An 18,955-nucleotide genomic window follows, 5' to 3' on the forward strand; every position below is an offset into this window, starting at 1 on the left:
CCTTTCTTCTCCCTAAATCCTTCAATTTCCTTCACTCTCAGTGGTTATCACCTTTACAATGGTTTCATCAGAAGAACACAGCTTCATTTTGTGTTAAGGGATTTTTTTAAGGAGTCAAGTAGGTGAGGATGTTTGGATATTTGGGTTCTCTTCCCTATTAACCTTGGATCATCTCCTGTTAATAGAGTTTTTTTCTTTCCTTCTAGGATGACGATCAGATATAATTTACTTAATGACAGCCCTTTTGGGGTTAAAATCCATTTCCTTCCTGACAACGTCGAGTTTTATTTTATATTATATAACCTTAGGAAGATAGTCCATGCTGGAGAAGTTGGTCTTAAGCAATTGTTACAAAAAATTAAAAAAGTTAATTTACTTTTCTTAAAGGTCAAACCCTGAGAAAGTAACCTGAGGGCAAGCACCAGAGTTTTTTTGTGCTTCGTGGAATCTTCAGAGGTAGAACAGGGTTAGCTCCACCTGTCGTGTGTGATCACCAAACATTTGTTAAGTGAATAAATGGATTCACTGCTCAGAGCCTGCCTTGGGGAGGTGGCAGTCAAGTTATGTGATCTTTGAAAGCCTTCGTTTTCTCATCAGGAAAATGAATATAATGACAGTAACTACCTCATGGAATTGTGGTGTTGAATAAATGCAATCATGTGTGTCAGAGACTTAATATACTTACCTGGTCAGTATTCAATAAATTTTAGCTGCTGTCTTTACACTAAAGGCACTTACTTAGGTTGTATTTTTAAAGTTTCACAGAGCAGGGCACCTGGGTGGCTCAGTGGTTAAGCATCTGCCTTTGCCTCTGGTTGTGATCCTACGGTCCTGGGTTTGAGATCAAGTCCCGCATCGGACTCCCTTCAGGGAGCCTGCTTCTCCCTCTGGCTGTCTCTGCCTCTCTGTCTCTCTCATGAGTAAATAAATAAAATCTTAAAAAAAAAATAAATGAAGTTTCACAAAGCAATGACAAAGTTTCCAAATCTTCCAGACTCCCCTTAGATTCCATGGATAGGTTTCACTGGAGGTGTTTGGCCAGATGGTTGCCTGGGAGGTAGTCTGCTTGCCAGAATGGTTTTGGAAGCTCACGTTGCAAAATGCTCCCTTAGCTCCTGGTTGCCAAATCACCATGTGCGTTTCAGGATCTGAGATACCACACTCTGGGGGCTCAAGTGTTGAAGTTAGTGTCACTTGAAGAAGTGTCATTGTGTATGACATTTGAATGAGGACATTTGAAAGGAAAAACAAACATGTTTAGAGAGACAACACTGGTAATTACCTGATCTAGGAACTGATTACTTGTGGAATATAACCTTAAATATTTAGATAAAACTTTCTCTAATAACAACCTGGATTTTCCTGTGTTCTAAGGCAAGGATATATGCTTCCACATGTAAAGTCACCCTGATCCTTGATGCTTCTGGTCCACTCTCATGGTTTAAAAACATTCCATTTGGTTGATTTAAGACAAATACATGATTTGGAAGTGAAAGAGACTTTAAATGAGATGCAGTGTCTAGCCTGTGATGCTTGGGAAGAACTCAAACAGAAGCCAACAGTAGCTTTGGAAATTGCTTCCCGTCAGGCTGGCTTTGTCCATTTTTCCCGCAGGAAGGAGTCTTCCTCCTGTCTATTCTGTAGGGGCAAATCTAGGGTGTTAAGAAAAACAACACTTTAAGATCAAAATTTAAAAATTAAATATGTTATATAGATCTTGGAATGCAGTGGCCTAATCAATCTCTGAAAACTACCCCTTAAGATGTAAAAATGACTTTGTTTGTTAATGAGGGCTTTGTTCAAATGAAAAGTTCCAAATGCCCCTTGGACTTCTATCACTGGTGTTTTGACATCTACTTTATTTTTCCCTCATTGGAATATTACCTCTGGCTTGAAACTACAGGGGTCAATCCGATGGCCCCTTATGCTCTTATGCTTAAGAAATAGCATGTCAATCCGATGGCCCTTATGCTCTTATGCTTAAGAAATAGCATAAATTTGTTCCAAAGAACAGGATCTGTTGGGTGGCAATTGTGTACATAAAGCCACCAGGCCCGGGGCTCCCAGATGAGTGTGAGGGTGGCAGGCAGGCAGACCACAGCAGAGGCTCTGGCGAAATTATCTCCTTCATTCATCCTTTCCATTCAAGCACCTACTCATTTATTTCAACAAACATTTACTGAGCATTTAACTTATGCTAGGCCCTGTGCTCTGTGGCAGGAATGTAATGTTTCAGGAGGATAGTCTCTGCCTTCTTGGTGTTTATGTTCTAGTGAATAGTTAAGGAAAAAAAAAAAAGGTTTTTACAAGGGGCACCTGAGTGGCTCAGTTGGTTAAGTATGTGACTCTTGATTTTGCCTCAGGTCATGATCTAAGGGTCCTGAGATTGAGTCTTTCATCGGGCTTCATGTGGCACCCACTTAAGATTCTCTCTCTCCCTCCCTCTGTCCCTCCCTGCTTACATTCTCTGTCTCTCAAAAAAAAAAAAAAAAGGAAGAAGAATAATGGATTTAATAAATAAGTAAATAATTTATTCAGTAAACATGTTAAAGGTAACCTCTATGTGCTAGGCACCATACCAAGCTCTGGATACAAGGGTGAATATAAAAGACATAGTTCCTTGTTCCAGTACATTTCTGTAAGGGAGAAACAGATAGGAAGCAGCATACAAGTAGAGGATTTAATTTTAAACTGGTGAAAGGGAATTAAGGGGAAAGGAGAGAAAATGAGTGGGAAATATCAGAGGGAGACAGAACATGAGAGACTCCTAATTCTGGGAAGTGAACAAGGGGTGGTGGAAAGGGAGGTGGGCAGGGGGTGGGGGTGACTGGGTGACGGGCACTGAGGGGGGCACTTGATGGGATGAGCATGGAGTGTTATGCTATATGTTGGCAAATTGAACTCCAATTAAAAAAAAAGAAAAAAAAACTGGTGACAGCTGGGATGCTGCTGTGATAGCATAATATGGGATGGAATGGAGTTGAAGGTTGAAGGTGGGGATGGCTACTAAATCTTTCTGAATCTTAATCATTTTCGCCAATAAAGTGGAAAAAAATGACACCTGCCCTGTATGTCTGCTTGCCTCATCCTCTAAGGAACAGGTAGGGAGTAACATACTTAAAAGAGCTTCTGAGCCTCTCAAGTCATAAAGTGGGTGTTGGTATTGCTGCTGGTGGGGACCCATAGTGGCAGGCAGAGGAGAAGGCAGATCCTCTAGTCCCTGGAGCCAAGCTCTGCTGCGGCTGGTGTGTGTGTGTGTGTGTGTGTGTGTGTGTGTGTGTGTGTATTTGGCAGGTTGGGGTGGGGTGGGGGGGTGAGGTGGGGAGGAGGGCACAATTTCTGTCGCGGCAGCCCCACCTTACCCTGCAGGGTTTGGGGGTATGAGCGAGCTCTGCTACACTTAGAGTTCAAATAATTCACACAATTTTGTCGTTTATCTCTTAATTTAATACATTTATAGAAGATGAAGCTGCAACACTCGTATTTTAAGCAAGGAGGTGCTTAGAAATCCGTCTAAGGATTGTACTTTACGAGAGTCCCCCCGGCTACTAAGCCGGTTGGGATGGTTGGTGGCTGCTAAAATGTATTTGAGTCACTTGGACAATTTTCCCTGCAAAGAAGAAATCATTATATCACCTGATGGTGTGTGAATAGTGGAAACGTGTGTGTGTATGTGTGTGTGTGTAAGCTTATGGAGAAGGATTGGGAAAAGTTGTTTATTCCATGAAGCAAACAGTGGCACAGAGTTCAGTTCTATATGGATTTAAAGGTTTGGGCATTTTGAGTCTGTCTGTTGATGTAACTGAAATGTGATTTTTTCCCCCCCTCTTAATGCAAATTTGAGGATTTCTTAAGCTTGTATGAGAGTTGACAGGTGAGTGACTCTGGTTCAGGGCCTGCAAAGTGGCATGCTGGTGACACATTGACTAGGAAACCTTCTGCTTTGCCTTTAGCAGGGATTCCGTTTTTCTCCCTTTTTTTTTTTTGTAGCTTGAAGAATTTTCCCCTAAGTTGATTAAAAAAAACGCGTGTTTCAGAGTGAAGAGCTCGGTGAGGTAGACAGCTAACCATATACTTCAGTGCATGTTGTGGGCAGCTCTCCTGTGTGGCAAATTATATGTTCTAATAGATGAGCATTTTACTTAGATGTTATATGTAATTCAAATACCTTCTGTGTTTGTAGCCTTATTACTCTGTCGGGTCTTTCTTTCTTACTCATCACGGTCTGTGTTACGTGGCTGTTGAGGGGCCTGTTCCACACGAAACCCTGTCTGAGGAGAACATCATTTACCTGGGTGGACAAAAGCCTACCTGTGTGAAAAGTAATGGACTGCTCAGCCATTTGGTTCTTAGCGTAAATAGGAACAGCAAGAGGGAATGGGTGGCCGGTGGTTGGAGCAGTAAATGTAGTTTTCAACAGCAAATTGCCAGCTTTTTATTTTACCTAGTCATTGGTGAGATTATCCCTGTTTTACCTCACTTCGTTAAAGACGAGAGGATATTGTAACCTGAAAAAATACAGAGAAGACATAACACCAGAACAAAGGACAGGCACTTAAAATGATTTTGTTCCGTTTTTACAAACTTCTCACCATATTGGCCTCACTGGCTTCACTGTGGCACTGGTAGAAACATTACCACAGAGTGACATTCCAGAAACACTGGCCTGAATGAGGCTTCGCTGAGAAAGGAGCCTCAGCCTGAACAGTGAAGATGAAACAGAGCAAAAGGAGAGGATTGTTGGGTTGGTTGAGAAGCAAGAATGGTTGCTTCCAGGTGGTACTGGCTAGGGTGGGAGGAGGGCATGATGAACCAAGCTGTGCTCTGAAGAATGGTGAGAAATGCAAGGAATACCAGCGAATGGGACACTTTAGAACCCAGGAAGTTGTTTAGATTGGCAGGAAGATACAATACAGACCCATTGGAGCTTTTTTGGGGGCCTCAGAACATGAAAACAGCATTTCAAAAGATGGCTCTGATCTACGGTCACACCACCCTGAACGTGCCCGATCTTGTCTGATCTCAGAAGATGGATCTGGTGGCCGAACATCATGTGGCCTGGAGAAGCTGGAGGAGGGAGGGTGCCATTCCTCTTCCATTAAACTGTGAGCCAGTGAAGCCACCAGTGAGAGACTGGGTACAAAATTAGGGGAAAGGGCAAATTCAAGAGATACTCAGAAGAAGGAAAAGCTAGGACCCGGTGACACATGTAAATATAGGAGGAGGGAGGAATCAAAATGATAGCTAGAGGCTCTAGCCTTGGAGAAGAGAAAAATAGTGGAGATAATGACACAAATTAGAGCTTTCCTTCAGTTGGTTATTATAATAAAGTACTAAATTTGTGCCGTTGCAGCCTGTCCTGAGGGTGGGTGAAACCACAAGTAGTGTTTTGGGGAAATTGCCTTTGTTGAGGACCTGGTAAAGAGGTTGTCTGCTAACAGAACATACCTCAAGTTAGCACTTCCTTTCCATGTATTTTTAGATGCAAAGCGAATATTATGTAATTTACTCTTTACTTATTCCCAACATAAGGATATTCTGGGATATGATTAGGAAATTCTGGGATGGTAAGACACATGCTGTGTCCAAAGCAGAGGGGCACGTGAGAGTTGGAGTCAAAGCAACCAGGTGGTGGTCTCTATGCCGAGGGAAAGAAGCTCATTTTCTGTTCATTGTGGTGTCCTCCAAAGCTCACTCAGAACTGGTGTCTAAAAATGAGTGGTAGCTCTAAATAAAGTGGGATGTTACACTGTAGTAAATTACATTTTATCATTTTATCCCCTAGAGTGGACAAGATAACAAAATTATTCTAGTAGGAGGAATCATAATTCCATTAACCAGACTAGATTCAGTATGGCCCTAAATGATCACAAAATGGAGGCAAGATTATCTTTGCTGACACTATCGAGACCTTCTCCACTTTATGATGTAATCAAATTCCACTGGAATGAGCTTTAAATCAAAACATTACTAGTCTTGTAAATATGAACAAAGATTCATCTTTTTGAGATGCGAGCAGAATTCTTCCAGTTGAAAGCAGCCCAACCACCAGCACCTGAGAAAAACTAAGGGCTGGAGCTGGTGGATAATGTTTGAGGCTGAAGAGGTGAAGTAGTAGGTTGCGGTCAGAGTATGACAGGGCTGGAGTTTTGCAATGAGAACCCAGTGTGGAAAGATACGGGAGATTTAAATTTTGGAAAGGTTACCAGGTGATGGCTGATGGGGATTTGAACAAGGGTGGAGATGGTGAAGAGTCAAGACATTTGAAAGAGCTCAATAAGTAAAAGCATGACACATAGATTTCTGACTTAAGCAACTGACGGGTTTAGCTGATGATATCTGGAGTAATGGATCCTGGGAGAGGACCAGGTTTTTAGGCAGTGGGAAGATTTTGACTTCAGTTTTGGACATTTGAGTTTGATGTGAGAGCCTTTGAGACATTCACATTTGGGAAAGAAAAGAGAAGTGGAAGGAAAGAACATTACAGATCCATTGAGGAGTTGCAAAAGATGGGTGATTTTAAATTAACATAAGAAAATTAATAGCTTTCTTATATCCAAATAACAGAAAATACAGTGAAAGGAACACTCCCACTCAAGGCACTACCAAAAATCGCTTAAGCATAAACCCAATTAGAAATGTGGAAAACTTTGAAATACTATAACACACACACACACACACACACACACATACTATAACACTTCACTTAAGAGCATGAAAGAATAATTTAGTAAATGAATCAATATACTATGTTCAAGAATGTGAATGCTCAGTACTGTAAAGAGATAAATTCCCTCAAATTTATTTATGAAGTAATTTTTTTTAACTTGCTCAAGATGATTCTAAAGTTCAGTGGGAATAATAAGCATGTGAAAGTAGCCAGGAGAATCCTGAGCAAAGAGTTAATGAGATATCAGGGTCATGCATTTTCTACTTATGCATTTCCAAGTTTTCATTTTTTGGTAAGTATTACTTTTGTAATTACAGAAACAAAACAGCAGCAGGAGCTGTAATAAATTATGATTTATCCACAAAAAAGACTAAAGAGAAAGAGAGAGTATGTGTGTGTGTTTGTAATGTGTATGTCCATGTCCTTGTCCATTGGGAAAGAAGGGGATAAAGATTTTGCTGAAGAGTAAATACTACAATTGACTATATAGAAATAAAACGGATTATCGGGGATACTGTAAACATCTGTATGCCAAGAAACTGATAACCTAGGTGAAACTGACAAATTTCTAGAAAGACACAAGCTACCAAAGCTGATTCAAGAAGAAAAGAAAAATCTGAATACGTAATTGAAAACACTTTCCACAAAGGAAAAATTCAGGCCTAGATGGCTTATTGGCAAATTTTACTAAATGTTAAAGAATAATGAATATCATTTCTTCACTTAAAAAAAAAAAAAAGAACAAGGGCAGCCTGGGTGGCTCAGCAGTTTAGCGCCGCCTTCAGCCCAGGGCCTGATCCTGGAGATCCAGGATCGAGTCCCACGTTGGGCTCCCTGCATGGAGCCTGCTTCCCCCTCTGCCTGTGTCTCTGCCTCTCTCTCTCTCTCTCTCTGTCTCATGAATAAATAAAATCTTAAAAAAAGAAAAACACGAACACCTTTCAACCCATTTTATGAAGTCAATATCATCATCCTGATACAAATAAAAAATCTATAGACCAATATCCATTATAAACATAGACCAAAAAATTTTGACAACTTACTAGTGAACCAAATACAGCAGCACATAAAGGATTTATGCACCATACAAGTGGAATTTATCTCAGAATCCAAGGTTGGTTTACCATCTGAAAATCACTTAATGTACTATATTATACCAATAAATATGGGACAAACACTAAATGATCATCCTAGTAGACACAGCAAAAGTATTTGATGAAAGCTAACAGTGCTTCATGATAAAAACAATAAACAAGAAATAGAAGGGAACTTCCCAAGCCAAATACAGGACATCTACAAAAACCCCCACAGCTAACATCATACTCAGTGGTCAGAAGTCTAAATGCTTTCCCTTTAAGATCAGGACCAAGATAAATGCCCACCTCTGCTATTTAGTATTGTATTGAAGGTAATGGGCAGTTAGGCACGAGAAATAAAAGGCATCCAGATTGGAAAGGAAGAAGTAAAACTATATCTGCAGGTGGTATGATTTTTATACAGAAAATTCAAAATAATAAAAGTAATAGAGCTAATAAATGAATTCAACAAAGTTGTAAAACACAAACTGCATATACAAAATCAGTTATATTTCTGCACACTAGAAATGAACAATCTTAAAATGTAATTAAGGAAACAATTCCATTTGCAACAGCACCCAAAATATTAAATTACTTGGTGTGTGTGGGAGTGCGTCTGGGTGCCTTAGTTGGTTAAACATCGATCTTTGGCTCAGGTCATGATCTCAGGGTCCTGGGATCCAGCCCCAAGTTAGGCTCTCTGCTCAGCAGGGAGTCTGTTTCTCCCTTTCTCTCTGCCTCTCCCTCTCCCCTCGTTCACTCTTTCTCTCTTGCTCTCAATTAAATAAAAATATTTTTAAATCATTAAAATAGGAATATGTTTAATAAAATAAATACAAAACTTATATTCTGAAAATTACAAAACATTAAAGAAGACTTAAATGAACTGGTAAGGTGGGTGGCATCCCATGTTAATGGAGTAGAAGTTTTAAGATTCTTAGCTGACACTAAGAACACTCCCACATTCCCTGCAGACCCAGTGAAGTCCTTATCAAATTTCAGGTTGTTGGGTCCTCCCCCCCCCCCCCCCCCCCCCGCCAGTTTAACAAGCTGATCGTAAAATTCATGACAATTTGACAGATCCAGAATAGCTAAAACAATCTTGAAACAGAACAATGTTAGAGGACTCATGCTTCCTAATTTCAAAATTTACTATGAAGCTATGGTAATTACTATGGTCTGAATGTTTGTTTGGTCCCCCCCACCCCTCCCAAAGGTGATGGTATTAGTAGGTGAGGCCTTTGGAAGTACTTAAGTCATGAGAGTGGAACCTTAATGAATGGGATTAGTGCCTTATAATAGATTCCAGAGAGATCCCTAGCCCCTTCTGCTGAGGATTTACAAGAAGTCTGCATCCTGGAAGAGCACCCTCACCAAATCATGCTGGCATCCTGATCTCAGACTTTCAGAGCTGTGAGAAGTAAATGTTTATTGTTTATAAGCTACCTAATCTATAGTATTTTGTTATAGTAGCCTGAACAGACTAAGACAGTAATCAAAATGGTGTGGTAATGGCATGAAGAGAGACATGTAGATCAATGCACTAGATTTGAAAGATCACAAATAAGCTCTCACATTTATAGGGAATTAATTTTCAGCAAGGGTCCAGACAAGTCAATGGGGAAGGAATAATCTTCTCAACAAATTGTGCTGGTAAAACTGGATATCCACCTGCCAAGGAATGAAGTTGGATCCCTTCTTTACATTACACACAAAATGAACTCAAAATAGATCATAGCCTAAATTGTCTAGTTAAGAGTTAAAAGTGTAGGGACGTCTGGGTGGCTCAGTGGTTGAGTGTCTCTGCCTTTGGCTCAGGTTGTGATCGTGGGGTCCTGGGATTGAGTTCTGCATCAGGCTTCCCATAGGGAGCCTACTTCTTCTGCCTATGTCTCTGCCTCTCTCTGTGTCTCTCATGAATAAATAAATAAAATCTCTAAAAAAAATAAATAAGTTAAAAGCGTAAAGAAGCTAAAAGTACTAAAACTCTTAGAAAGAAATATAGGAGTAAATCTCTAACACCATTGGTTAGGCAAAGCCTTCCTAAACATGACACCAAAGGCACAAGCAACCAAAGAAAATAGATGCATTGGATTTCCTCAAAATTAAAAACTTTGTTGCTTCAAGAACATCATCAAGAAAGCGAAAACCCACAGAATAGAATATTTGTAAATCCTATATCTGATAAGGATATCTTATCTATAGATATCTATATATTTAGAATAATTCTCACAGAAAAGGGCAAATCAGCCAATTAAAAAATAGGCAAAACAATTTAAATAGAAATTTCTCCAAAGAAGATTTGCCAATAGCTAATAAGCACATGAAAAGATGCTCAAAGTCATTAGTCATCAGAGCAATGCAAATTAAAACCACAGAGATGAAAAACCATAGAGACAGACAATAACAAGTATTAGGGTGTGGAGAATCGGAGCCCTCAGAGCTGCTGGTGGGACTATGAAATAGTACAGATGCTGTGGAAAATAGTCTGGCACTTCCTTAAAATGTTAGACATGACGGCTTATAGGTTCCCAACAGGAGAAATAAAATTTAGGTCTATACCACAGTTTATTCACAATAGCCAAAAATTGGAAACAACCCAAATGTCTCTCAACTGACAAATGGATAAAGAAAATGCGGTCTATCCGTACAAAGGGGTATCGCTCAGTTATGAAAAGGAATGAAGTCCTGATTCATGCTGCTACATGGGTGAACTTTAAAAACATGTATGGTGGAAGAAGCCAGTCACAAAACGCCATGTATGGTAGGATTCTGTTTTTATGAACTGTTCAAAAGGCAAATCCACAGAGACCTAGAGTAGATGAGTGGTTGCCTAGGAGTGGGGTGGGGGTAGTTGAGGAATAACTGCTAATGGGTGTGGAATCTCTTCTGGGGGATGAGGAAAATGTTCTAAAATTGATTGTGGTGGTTGTATGACCCTGCAAATATACTAAAAACCATTGAATTATATGCATTATATAGATGAATTATGTAGTGTATGAATTGTATCTGATAATGCTGTTACATAAAAATATACCAAGTGAAAATTTGCAGAACAATATATATGAATATATCTTCATAAAATATATTTAAAAATAAAAGGTTATATTCTTAAAAACTGGCAAAATTTGTGAAGCGCTATAAAAGTGACATTGGTGTAATTTTCCCTTGTCACAGTAGCTTTCATCATGTAACAGAACTGGTGACAAAATTTCTTCACAGTAGCTGGATGCCATCTCATTATTAAAATAACAATAGCATTTATTGTATTCTCTCTATATGCCAGCATTGTGCAAAATTCTTTTTTTTTTTTTTAAGATTTATTTATTTATTTTAGAGAGAAAGGGAGCATGAGCAGGAGGGGCAAAGGCAGCGGGTAGGGGGGAGAGTACATCTCCGCTAGTTGCAGAGCCCAACTCGGGGCTTGATCTCACCACCTATCACAGCCTGAGCTGAAACCAAGAGTCAGATGCTTAACTGACTGTGCCACCCAGGCACCCCTGTGCTAAATTCTTAATACGCACTTTCTCATTTGTTTTTCACAATACTTGATGGTGGCCCCATATTTTCTATCAATCTCCGCTTGCTTTCCATTCTCTAGCATTTGCAAAATTATTATTTATCTGAATGTGCAAAATACACAGTTCCTTTTGTTTCTATTAGCAGTAGCCATAAAGTAAATATTGTAGGTCTTAATTTGAAATGGTATTCGGGACGCCTGAGTGGTTCAGCTGTTGAGCATCTGCCTTCGGCTCAGCACGTGATCCTGAGTCCCAGGATCAAGTCCCACATCGGGCTCCCTGCATGGAGTCTGCTTCTCCCTCTGTCTGTGCCTGTGCCTCTCTCTTTCTCGCTCTCTTTCTGTCTCTCATGAATAATAAAATCTTTAAAAAAAAAAAAAACAACCAAAATGGCATTCATGTGATCCTATGCAGTTATAAGAGCATATTGATAAATCTATATGTGTTTAAGGTTTAAAGTTTAAATTAAAACTTAAATTAAATCTTTAACTTGTTATAGTTGATTCCCAATTGGAGGAGAAAATACTTTCTAGTTACGTGTCAGGTTTTTTAGTTTAATGTAGCACTAAACTTGAAAGCCGATCATTGGCAAAGATAATTTCTAGAATATTTTTTTCTATTGCAAATATAGACTCATATCTCAGTTGTCTGTGCTGCTATAAAACAATGCCATAGACTACCTGGCTTAAATAACATCTATTTCTCACAGTTTTAGAGGCTGGAAAAGCCTAAGATCAAGGCGCTGGCAGTTTCGGGTCTTGGTGAGGGCCCTCTTTCTGGCATAGGGATGACTGCCTTCTTGCTGTGTCCTCTCAAGGAGAGCAGAGTGAGAACAAGCTCTGGGGTCTCTTCTTATAAGGCCACTAATCCCGACAGAGGGCCCAACCCTGATGGCCTCATTGAAACCTGAGCACCCCCAAAGATCCCACCTCTAGACGCCATCACATTGGGGTTAGGGCTTTGACACATTAATTGGGGGCCGGTTGGGGCGGGCAACACAAGGCACTCCCTAGCAACTAGTTGGGAACATCTTCTCCCTAAATGCTAACCCTAGATTTCTGTTTGTTTTCAGTATTATGTGCCAAGAACCTTGCAAAGAAAGACTTCTTCAGTAAGTACCCACCTGCTTTTGCTCCTTTATAATTTTAATACTCTTCACATGTTCTTGCAATAAACTTTTTAAAAACCCCCGAGAATGTTTCCCTAAGAGTCCGATCCTTTCGCACATAGCTCCGTGGTTTGACACACTTCATTTCCAAGTTGACTACAATGCAAGGCTCCTTAGCTGCCAGGCATGGAGTTTATAACTCCTACAAGAAAAATGATCTCTCTTGCTCCCTGTTCCGGCCACACCCTGTTTTCTGTCTTTCCGCCCACTAATACATTGCTTTGGGTTGGATGAAGTGTTCTCAGCTCAAATTCACAAGAGACATTTTTCTATAGAATAGCTGGGTTTGAGTCAAATTGTTAAGTTGAATTTTAGAAATTAAAGCACATTTTGAAAGCCTCATAATGACAGGAAGCGTAAAAAAAATAGAGGATCTTTTTCTGAAGGAAGAAATCACCCCTTAAGAAATTAACCTACTATAAGGTGGGTGCTGGCAGCATGACGTTCTCCACTCTTCCTCCTTGCAAGAATGCTGCTCAGTTCTTAAGTGACATTTTTTACACTTTCAACTTAGGCTCACAGGCTCTGTTCAAGAAGTTAGGAAGCTCCTGAGTAGTGACTCCCAACTGGTGGGTCTCCAAAGGCCCCTGTCTTGCCACCTCTCTGATCGAATAGATGTGTGTGATTCAGATGCCACCATTTAGGAACCTACCTGATTAAGACTTGGTGAATACTTGTGTCCATAGATAAAATAGACAAAATATCAGTAAAGATTTCTAGGTATTCTTTTTTAGAAGGGTTAAAGACAATTAATTATAGATCCCTTTTCTTCCATTTAATTAGCTCACTCAGTGATCAGAAATGAAATTTTGAATTTAAGTGTATTTTATCTTTTTCTAGCCTCTCAAAATCTGAGAGTCCTGTCATACTTGGTTGCTTAGAAAGCTAACTAACAATAACTTATTTTTCTGATCAGACTAACCCTAAATTAGAGAATAAAATGCACCAGGATGATCTTCACCAAATTAGAAAGCTAACTAACAATAACTTATTTTTCTGATCAGACTAACCCTAAATTAGAGAATAAAATGCACCAGGATGATCTTCACCAAATTAGATGTTTGGGAAGCTCTCTGTAGCCTGGAAGATTGTGTTCTGTGTCACATGGAGGGATCTGTAGTCTCATCCAGATGTGGCTGTTCCTTCTCCTGTAGGACTCCCTGACCCCTTTGCAAAGATTGTGGTGGATGGATCTGGGCAGTGCCACTCAACGGACACTGTGAAAAACACGTTGGACCCAAAATGGAACCAGCACTACGATCTGTGAGTTGAATATTCTATAAGCCTTTTGGGGAACCCCAGGAAAGTAGGTATCTAGCTTTTAAGATAAATGTTTAATAATAAAGATAAAAGTGATTCACTGATTTCTTACTGATAACAAAAGTGGACAGCCAAATGAATACATACTGCCTTATTTTAGAATCTGTGTACTTGGAAGTTCTTACATTTGACATTTTCGTGGATTTTTATGGTTTGCTTCCATAACTGTGGTGTTCAGACTTTTCAATCTCCTGGCCATCCTAACAGGAAAAAAGGGCCATAGTTCAGGTCTTCTATATGCTACTCTTTTTTGTTTTTTATCTTTTCCAGTGAGACTCCAAACCTGGTTGTAGAGTTTTTACTGTACTTTTAGTTTTTTTTAATATTTTATTTATTTATTTGAGAGAAAGTGAGGGAGAGCAGGAGCAGAGGAGGAGGGCCAGAGGGAGAGGAAGAGGCAGACTCCATGCTGAGTGTGGAGACTGACTTGGGGCTTGATCCCAGGGTCCTAGGATGATGACCTGAGCCAAAGGCAGATGCTTAACCAACTGAGCCAACCAGGCACCCCTAGAATTTTATTTTAAAAATGCATATTGTGGCTCAGTTGGTGGAAGCATGGGACTCTTGACCTTGGGGTTGTAAGTTCAAGCCCTATTTTGATCATAGAGATTACTTACAAATAAAATCTTTTGAAAAATACATTATTAAAAAATAATAAAAATAAAAAATGCATTATTATCATGCATATTTATTATGCAAATATGTATTATATGTATCTCTATTTTTTTAAATCCCACTTTTTAGTACAAATATATTTCTACAAGAGAAAATATAGTTTGGGGTGGTTGAATGTGTGTAAGCCTATGCAACCATCAGACAATTTCTTACATTCATTCATAAGATGGATTGTACTTTGAAAGCCACTGTTTTATACACACCTTCGTTTTCATGTCCCTGGTAAGAAACTTTGATTGAAGGAACGTGGAGTGATTCTTGGTTTTGTAGGATACAGATTGCACTGAGTTTTCGGTGGGATTTTTCGTAACTGGATTCCAAGACCCATTTCAGTTAGACTCAAGAATCCTAAGTGGCTTGGAAAGTGGTTGTCATCCCTTGTCTTGAAAGCTGCCTTCTGTGGTTGATTTGCATGGTGAATAGGAGGGGTATAAAGTCTTAGTACTCTTCAGTGAGCTTTGGGTGGATCCGTGGGTTTATAAGTAGGCCCTTGTTGCAAACTGGTATTCTACATTAAGCCTAGTTGTTGGGAATTTATGAATAATGTCATTGTCCTTTGGAACTATGAAAATAGGGTGAATCTCTGTTAAGATTATCATCATTTCATGATAATAATAATAAATAATAAATAATATATCTAGATTTATGTATTTATAATACATAAATCTAGTTTATGTATATTTGCTTCTTATATAACTGGCCGTTGTCCTTTTCCTTAACCATTGAAGTAAGGAGATGTATATTTATTGAGTGCCTGTTAGATGTGGAATAGAGAGCCACCACCATTTTAAAAGGACTCCTTTGTACTAACAAGTCAATCAGAGTAAATCTCAGTGAGCTATCATAATGCAGAAAGACAATTAAAAAGGAATTTGCGTATTTTCAGGTATGTTGGGAAAACTGATTCTATAACCATCAGCGTGTGGAACCACAAGAAGATCCACAAGAAGCAGGGAGCTGGCTTTCTGGGCTGTGTGCGCCTACTCTCCAATGCCATCAGCAGATTAAAAGATACTGGATGTAAGAACCAAATGCTTTTCTGCCTCTCAATACAACTGAAGAAGGCTTATGAGGCATCTTTTTTTTTTTCTTTTGAATACTGAATACACAAATTCCTGCCTTCCTCCCTAGTTAACATTTCCCTGGGTTAAGTTTTGAATTGTTTGTTTGCAGACCAGCGTTTGGATCTATGCAAACTAAATCCCTCAGATACTGATGCAGTTCGTGGCCAAATAGTGGGTAAGAACTTTCTCATCTGTATAAAGAGATGCTTTTACAGACTTTAACATTCAACGCTTCATCACCAAGAAAGCACACACAGGCACTGACAGTGGTGACATATTTCAGAGGACAAGCCACATCCGGGGCCATCTTTTCGACACTAAAAACGTTCATCTTGTGTGGTTTTATTATTTTATCTAATTCCCTTCATCCCGTCATTCCAAGTTGAGTTAAAATGACCAGGCTTCAAAAGAATTTTGGGTTATAATTTTAAATATAATTGTAGACACCGTATTCATGGATAATTAATTTGTCATTGTCTCCTCCAAGTGTACATAAGAATGGTGGCCACACATGCAAGAGCTGAGAAATAGTTTCTTCAGGAAGCCCTGTCGTGTATGTACAAAGCAAGGATGACTTCGGAAGACTTCAATGTAATAGGATTTTATAGAGTCAGGATTGAAATATGTAGGAAGAGGAAAATCCAATGTGCTAAAGTTCCAAGTGTTGACTGGAGTTATCCCATTGGAAGCGATTTATCTGTCAAGTGGCCTGTTCTATTATCCACCCCATCTTACTAGCATTTTAGGGTAATTCAAATGTTGACTGTGTGCATTGCAAGGAGTCGGAGAAAACCTAGTTTCAGCAGCATACCAGAGTGAGTTAGGACACCAGAACTTTCAGGTATTGTCTTGAAGAGACTTGACTCCAAATAAATTAACAGTGGGTATGCATCCTGAAAATTGTCGTAATGAGAAAGTTCTCACTTAATACTTTTTTGTTTGTGATTTCTTTTTCTCTATGGAGTGATGTGCCAGGGGAAAAATGAATAAGTAGAAGCAACTCTATAAATGTCTCTGTTGTTCGTAGTAGGGATAGAGAATAAATATTTAAATTCATCTAGACCTTCGCAGATACTGAAAGTGCTGTGTCCTTGTTAAGCGTAAGTCAAGATCTTCTTTACAAATGAGGTCACTCAGAGGAAGTGACTTTTGTGAATCTGTTATCTTTGTGGGGAATGTGAAAACACAGCACCTCCTTCTCCACATTTACCAGGAATGTTCCAAGCTGTATGCAGTGGCATGCAGCTATTGGAGTAAATGCTTCATACTTGGGAGCCTTAGGAATAGATGTGTTTCTGTATATACATGTGCCTCGCTTTGTCTAATAATGTATGTAAGTTACACATTTGGAATGGCTCATTGTATTACAACTGTATGAAATGCCACTGGATTTTAATGCAAGATGTTCTTTTCTGTTTTAGTCAGTTTACAGACACGAGACAGGATAGGCACTGGAGGCTCTGTGGTAGACTGCAGAGGACTGGTAGAGAATGAAGGGTACGTATCCTTGTGACCCACTCAGGTCTTGGCTGCCTTGGGCTCTCATGTTCCATGAAAGTAGCCTTCACACCTTTGTGCCGAATGCCTGAGATACAAGAAAGAACTTTGGGATCAAGGCAGGGTCCAGTTTCCTTTATAAGGGAAGCTGTAAAGATAAGTTGGGGTTGCACCCACAAGACTCAGGATCCAACTGAAGGAGATTTTCATGGGCCAAAGATGGAAGTTTGGACATCAATGAGAATTATAACTACACTGAATGGAAACACATCAAATACATTAAAAATTCTTGAGTTCATAATGACAGGGGGAAAAAAGCCCTAAAACATTAAAAAAAAAAAAAAAAAAAAAACCCAGCCTTAAGAACCCATTGGTCACTATCACAGTTTTGCAATTCCAGTGCCTCAGTGGAGCTGGACAGTAATCATTAATAGTTGCTAAAACACCAAAAAAGAGAGGTAATCTGACATTAACACACATCTTGGAGATGGAGAGGATGGGGAAATAGGCTGCCCAGTCCCAAGGGAAGGCACTAAGCACCATCCAGAAGGGGGTGCTCTGTAGAGTGTGGGAGGCAACTCTGTCTTCAACAACTACATGGCAAGAGAAATAAAAAAAGAAAGAGAATCTACAAATTAGTAATAAAAGAGACTTTAGAGACACACCTACTAAATGCAGTGTGGGGACCTTGTTTAGATCTTGATTAATGAGACTACTGCCTGAAGAATTTTGGACACTGGTATTTGATGATATTAAAAGAAAATCGGTGTCCTTTTTTTTAGTCATGATAATGGAAGAGGTCCTTATCTTCTTGAGATATATCCTGAAACATTTAAGGATGGAATGGAAACACTTGGGGATTTGTTTCAGAATAATCCATTGGAGGGGAGAGATTGGAGGAGTAGCTGCGAGCTGGCCATTGTTCTAGCTGGGTGATGAGTTCCAGGGGTGGGGTGTAGGGGATGGTTGTTGAGATGGTCTCTCAATTTGTATATATTTGGAAATATTCAATGTTTCAAATATGTTTTTTTAAGAATACTCGTGAAGGGAATGGCCTGTTAAGGTAAATTGTCTTCGGAATTGTTCAGGAGGTAGAGATTTATGTTGGGGAGTACTCCAAGTCATTGCAGTACTTTGTATAGCCAGGAGTTCTATTATAGAGTAAAGTAACAAGGAAAATGGGGTATTTGGATTTGATTTTAAAGCAAGAGAAATGAAATCTCATTTCAGGAGCTCCTTGTAGTGCAAGGTTGGGTTTTCAATCATTCAGCTCTCCCTGAGGTTGGAATCCTGCATGTGGCTTTGGTGGCACTTTACATATGGCTCCCTTTGGCTGCTTTTCCTCGTGAAAAAGTCTGTCTTTATGTTTCAGTAGTACAGAATGAATTTCACGCAGCTAGGCACTGAGGGCATCTATCTTTATTGAAGAAAAGCGCAGTAAATGGGTTTGGGGGAGTGTCGAGTTGGGGTTTTTTTTCGGTGCTTGTCTTGGGCCACTGTCCCCATGTGTGCTGTCCTCCTCTCCTCTTCAGAACTGTGTATGAAGATTCAGGGCCTGGGAGGCCACTCAGCTGCTTCATGGAGGAGCCAGCCCCCTACACTGACAGTACAGGTGCTGCTGCAGGGGGAGGGGACTGTAGGTTCGTGGAATCTCCGAGTCAAGATCAAAGACTCCAGGCACAGCGGCTCCGAAATCCTGAGGTCCGGGGGTCACTACAAACGCCCCAGAACCGACCCCACGGCCATCAGTCACCAGAACTGCCTGAAGGCTATGGTGAGAGAACTTGCCCTGCCATCTCGCCTGCTGGCTATGCTGGTTTGTTTTTTAAACCCTTTTTTAAATAATTGGTATGTGCCATAACTGCTGATGTGTGTAGAGCCATGCCACACGATGGTTGTGTCAGAATTGAGACCAATAAAAAAGGCGGTGATACATCATGAATTTGTCAGCAATTGCTCTACTC

The 18,955-nt window shown here is 39.8% G+C and overlaps 1 protein-coding gene across 2 annotated transcripts in view; it reads left to right on the forward strand.

Moving 5' to 3' along the window:
• SMURF1 (SMAD specific E3 ubiquitin protein ligase 1) overlaps positions 1–18,955 on the forward strand; it is a 113,460-nt gene that overhangs the window by 68,548 nt on the left and 25,957 nt on the right. For both annotated transcript variants that reach the window (XM_025426198.3, XM_025426197.3), the window contains exons 2-7: positions 12,340–12,378; positions 13,590–13,698; positions 15,317–15,450; positions 15,604–15,669; positions 16,916–16,991; positions 18,524–18,765. In XM_025426198.3, coding sequence (XP_025281983.1) covers positions 12,340–12,378; positions 13,590–13,698; positions 15,317–15,450; positions 15,604–15,669; positions 16,916–16,991; positions 18,524–18,765 — 666 coding nt within the window. The remainder of the gene's footprint in view (positions 1–12,339; positions 12,379–13,589; positions 13,699–15,316; positions 15,451–15,603; positions 15,670–16,915; positions 16,992–18,523; positions 18,766–18,955) is intronic.

Source organism: Canis lupus, chromosome 6 (genome assembly GCF_003254725.2).
Source record: "Canis lupus dingo isolate Sandy chromosome 6, ASM325472v2, whole genome shotgun sequence".
Lineage (NCBI taxonomy): Eukaryota > Metazoa > Chordata > Mammalia > Carnivora > Canidae > Canis > Canis lupus.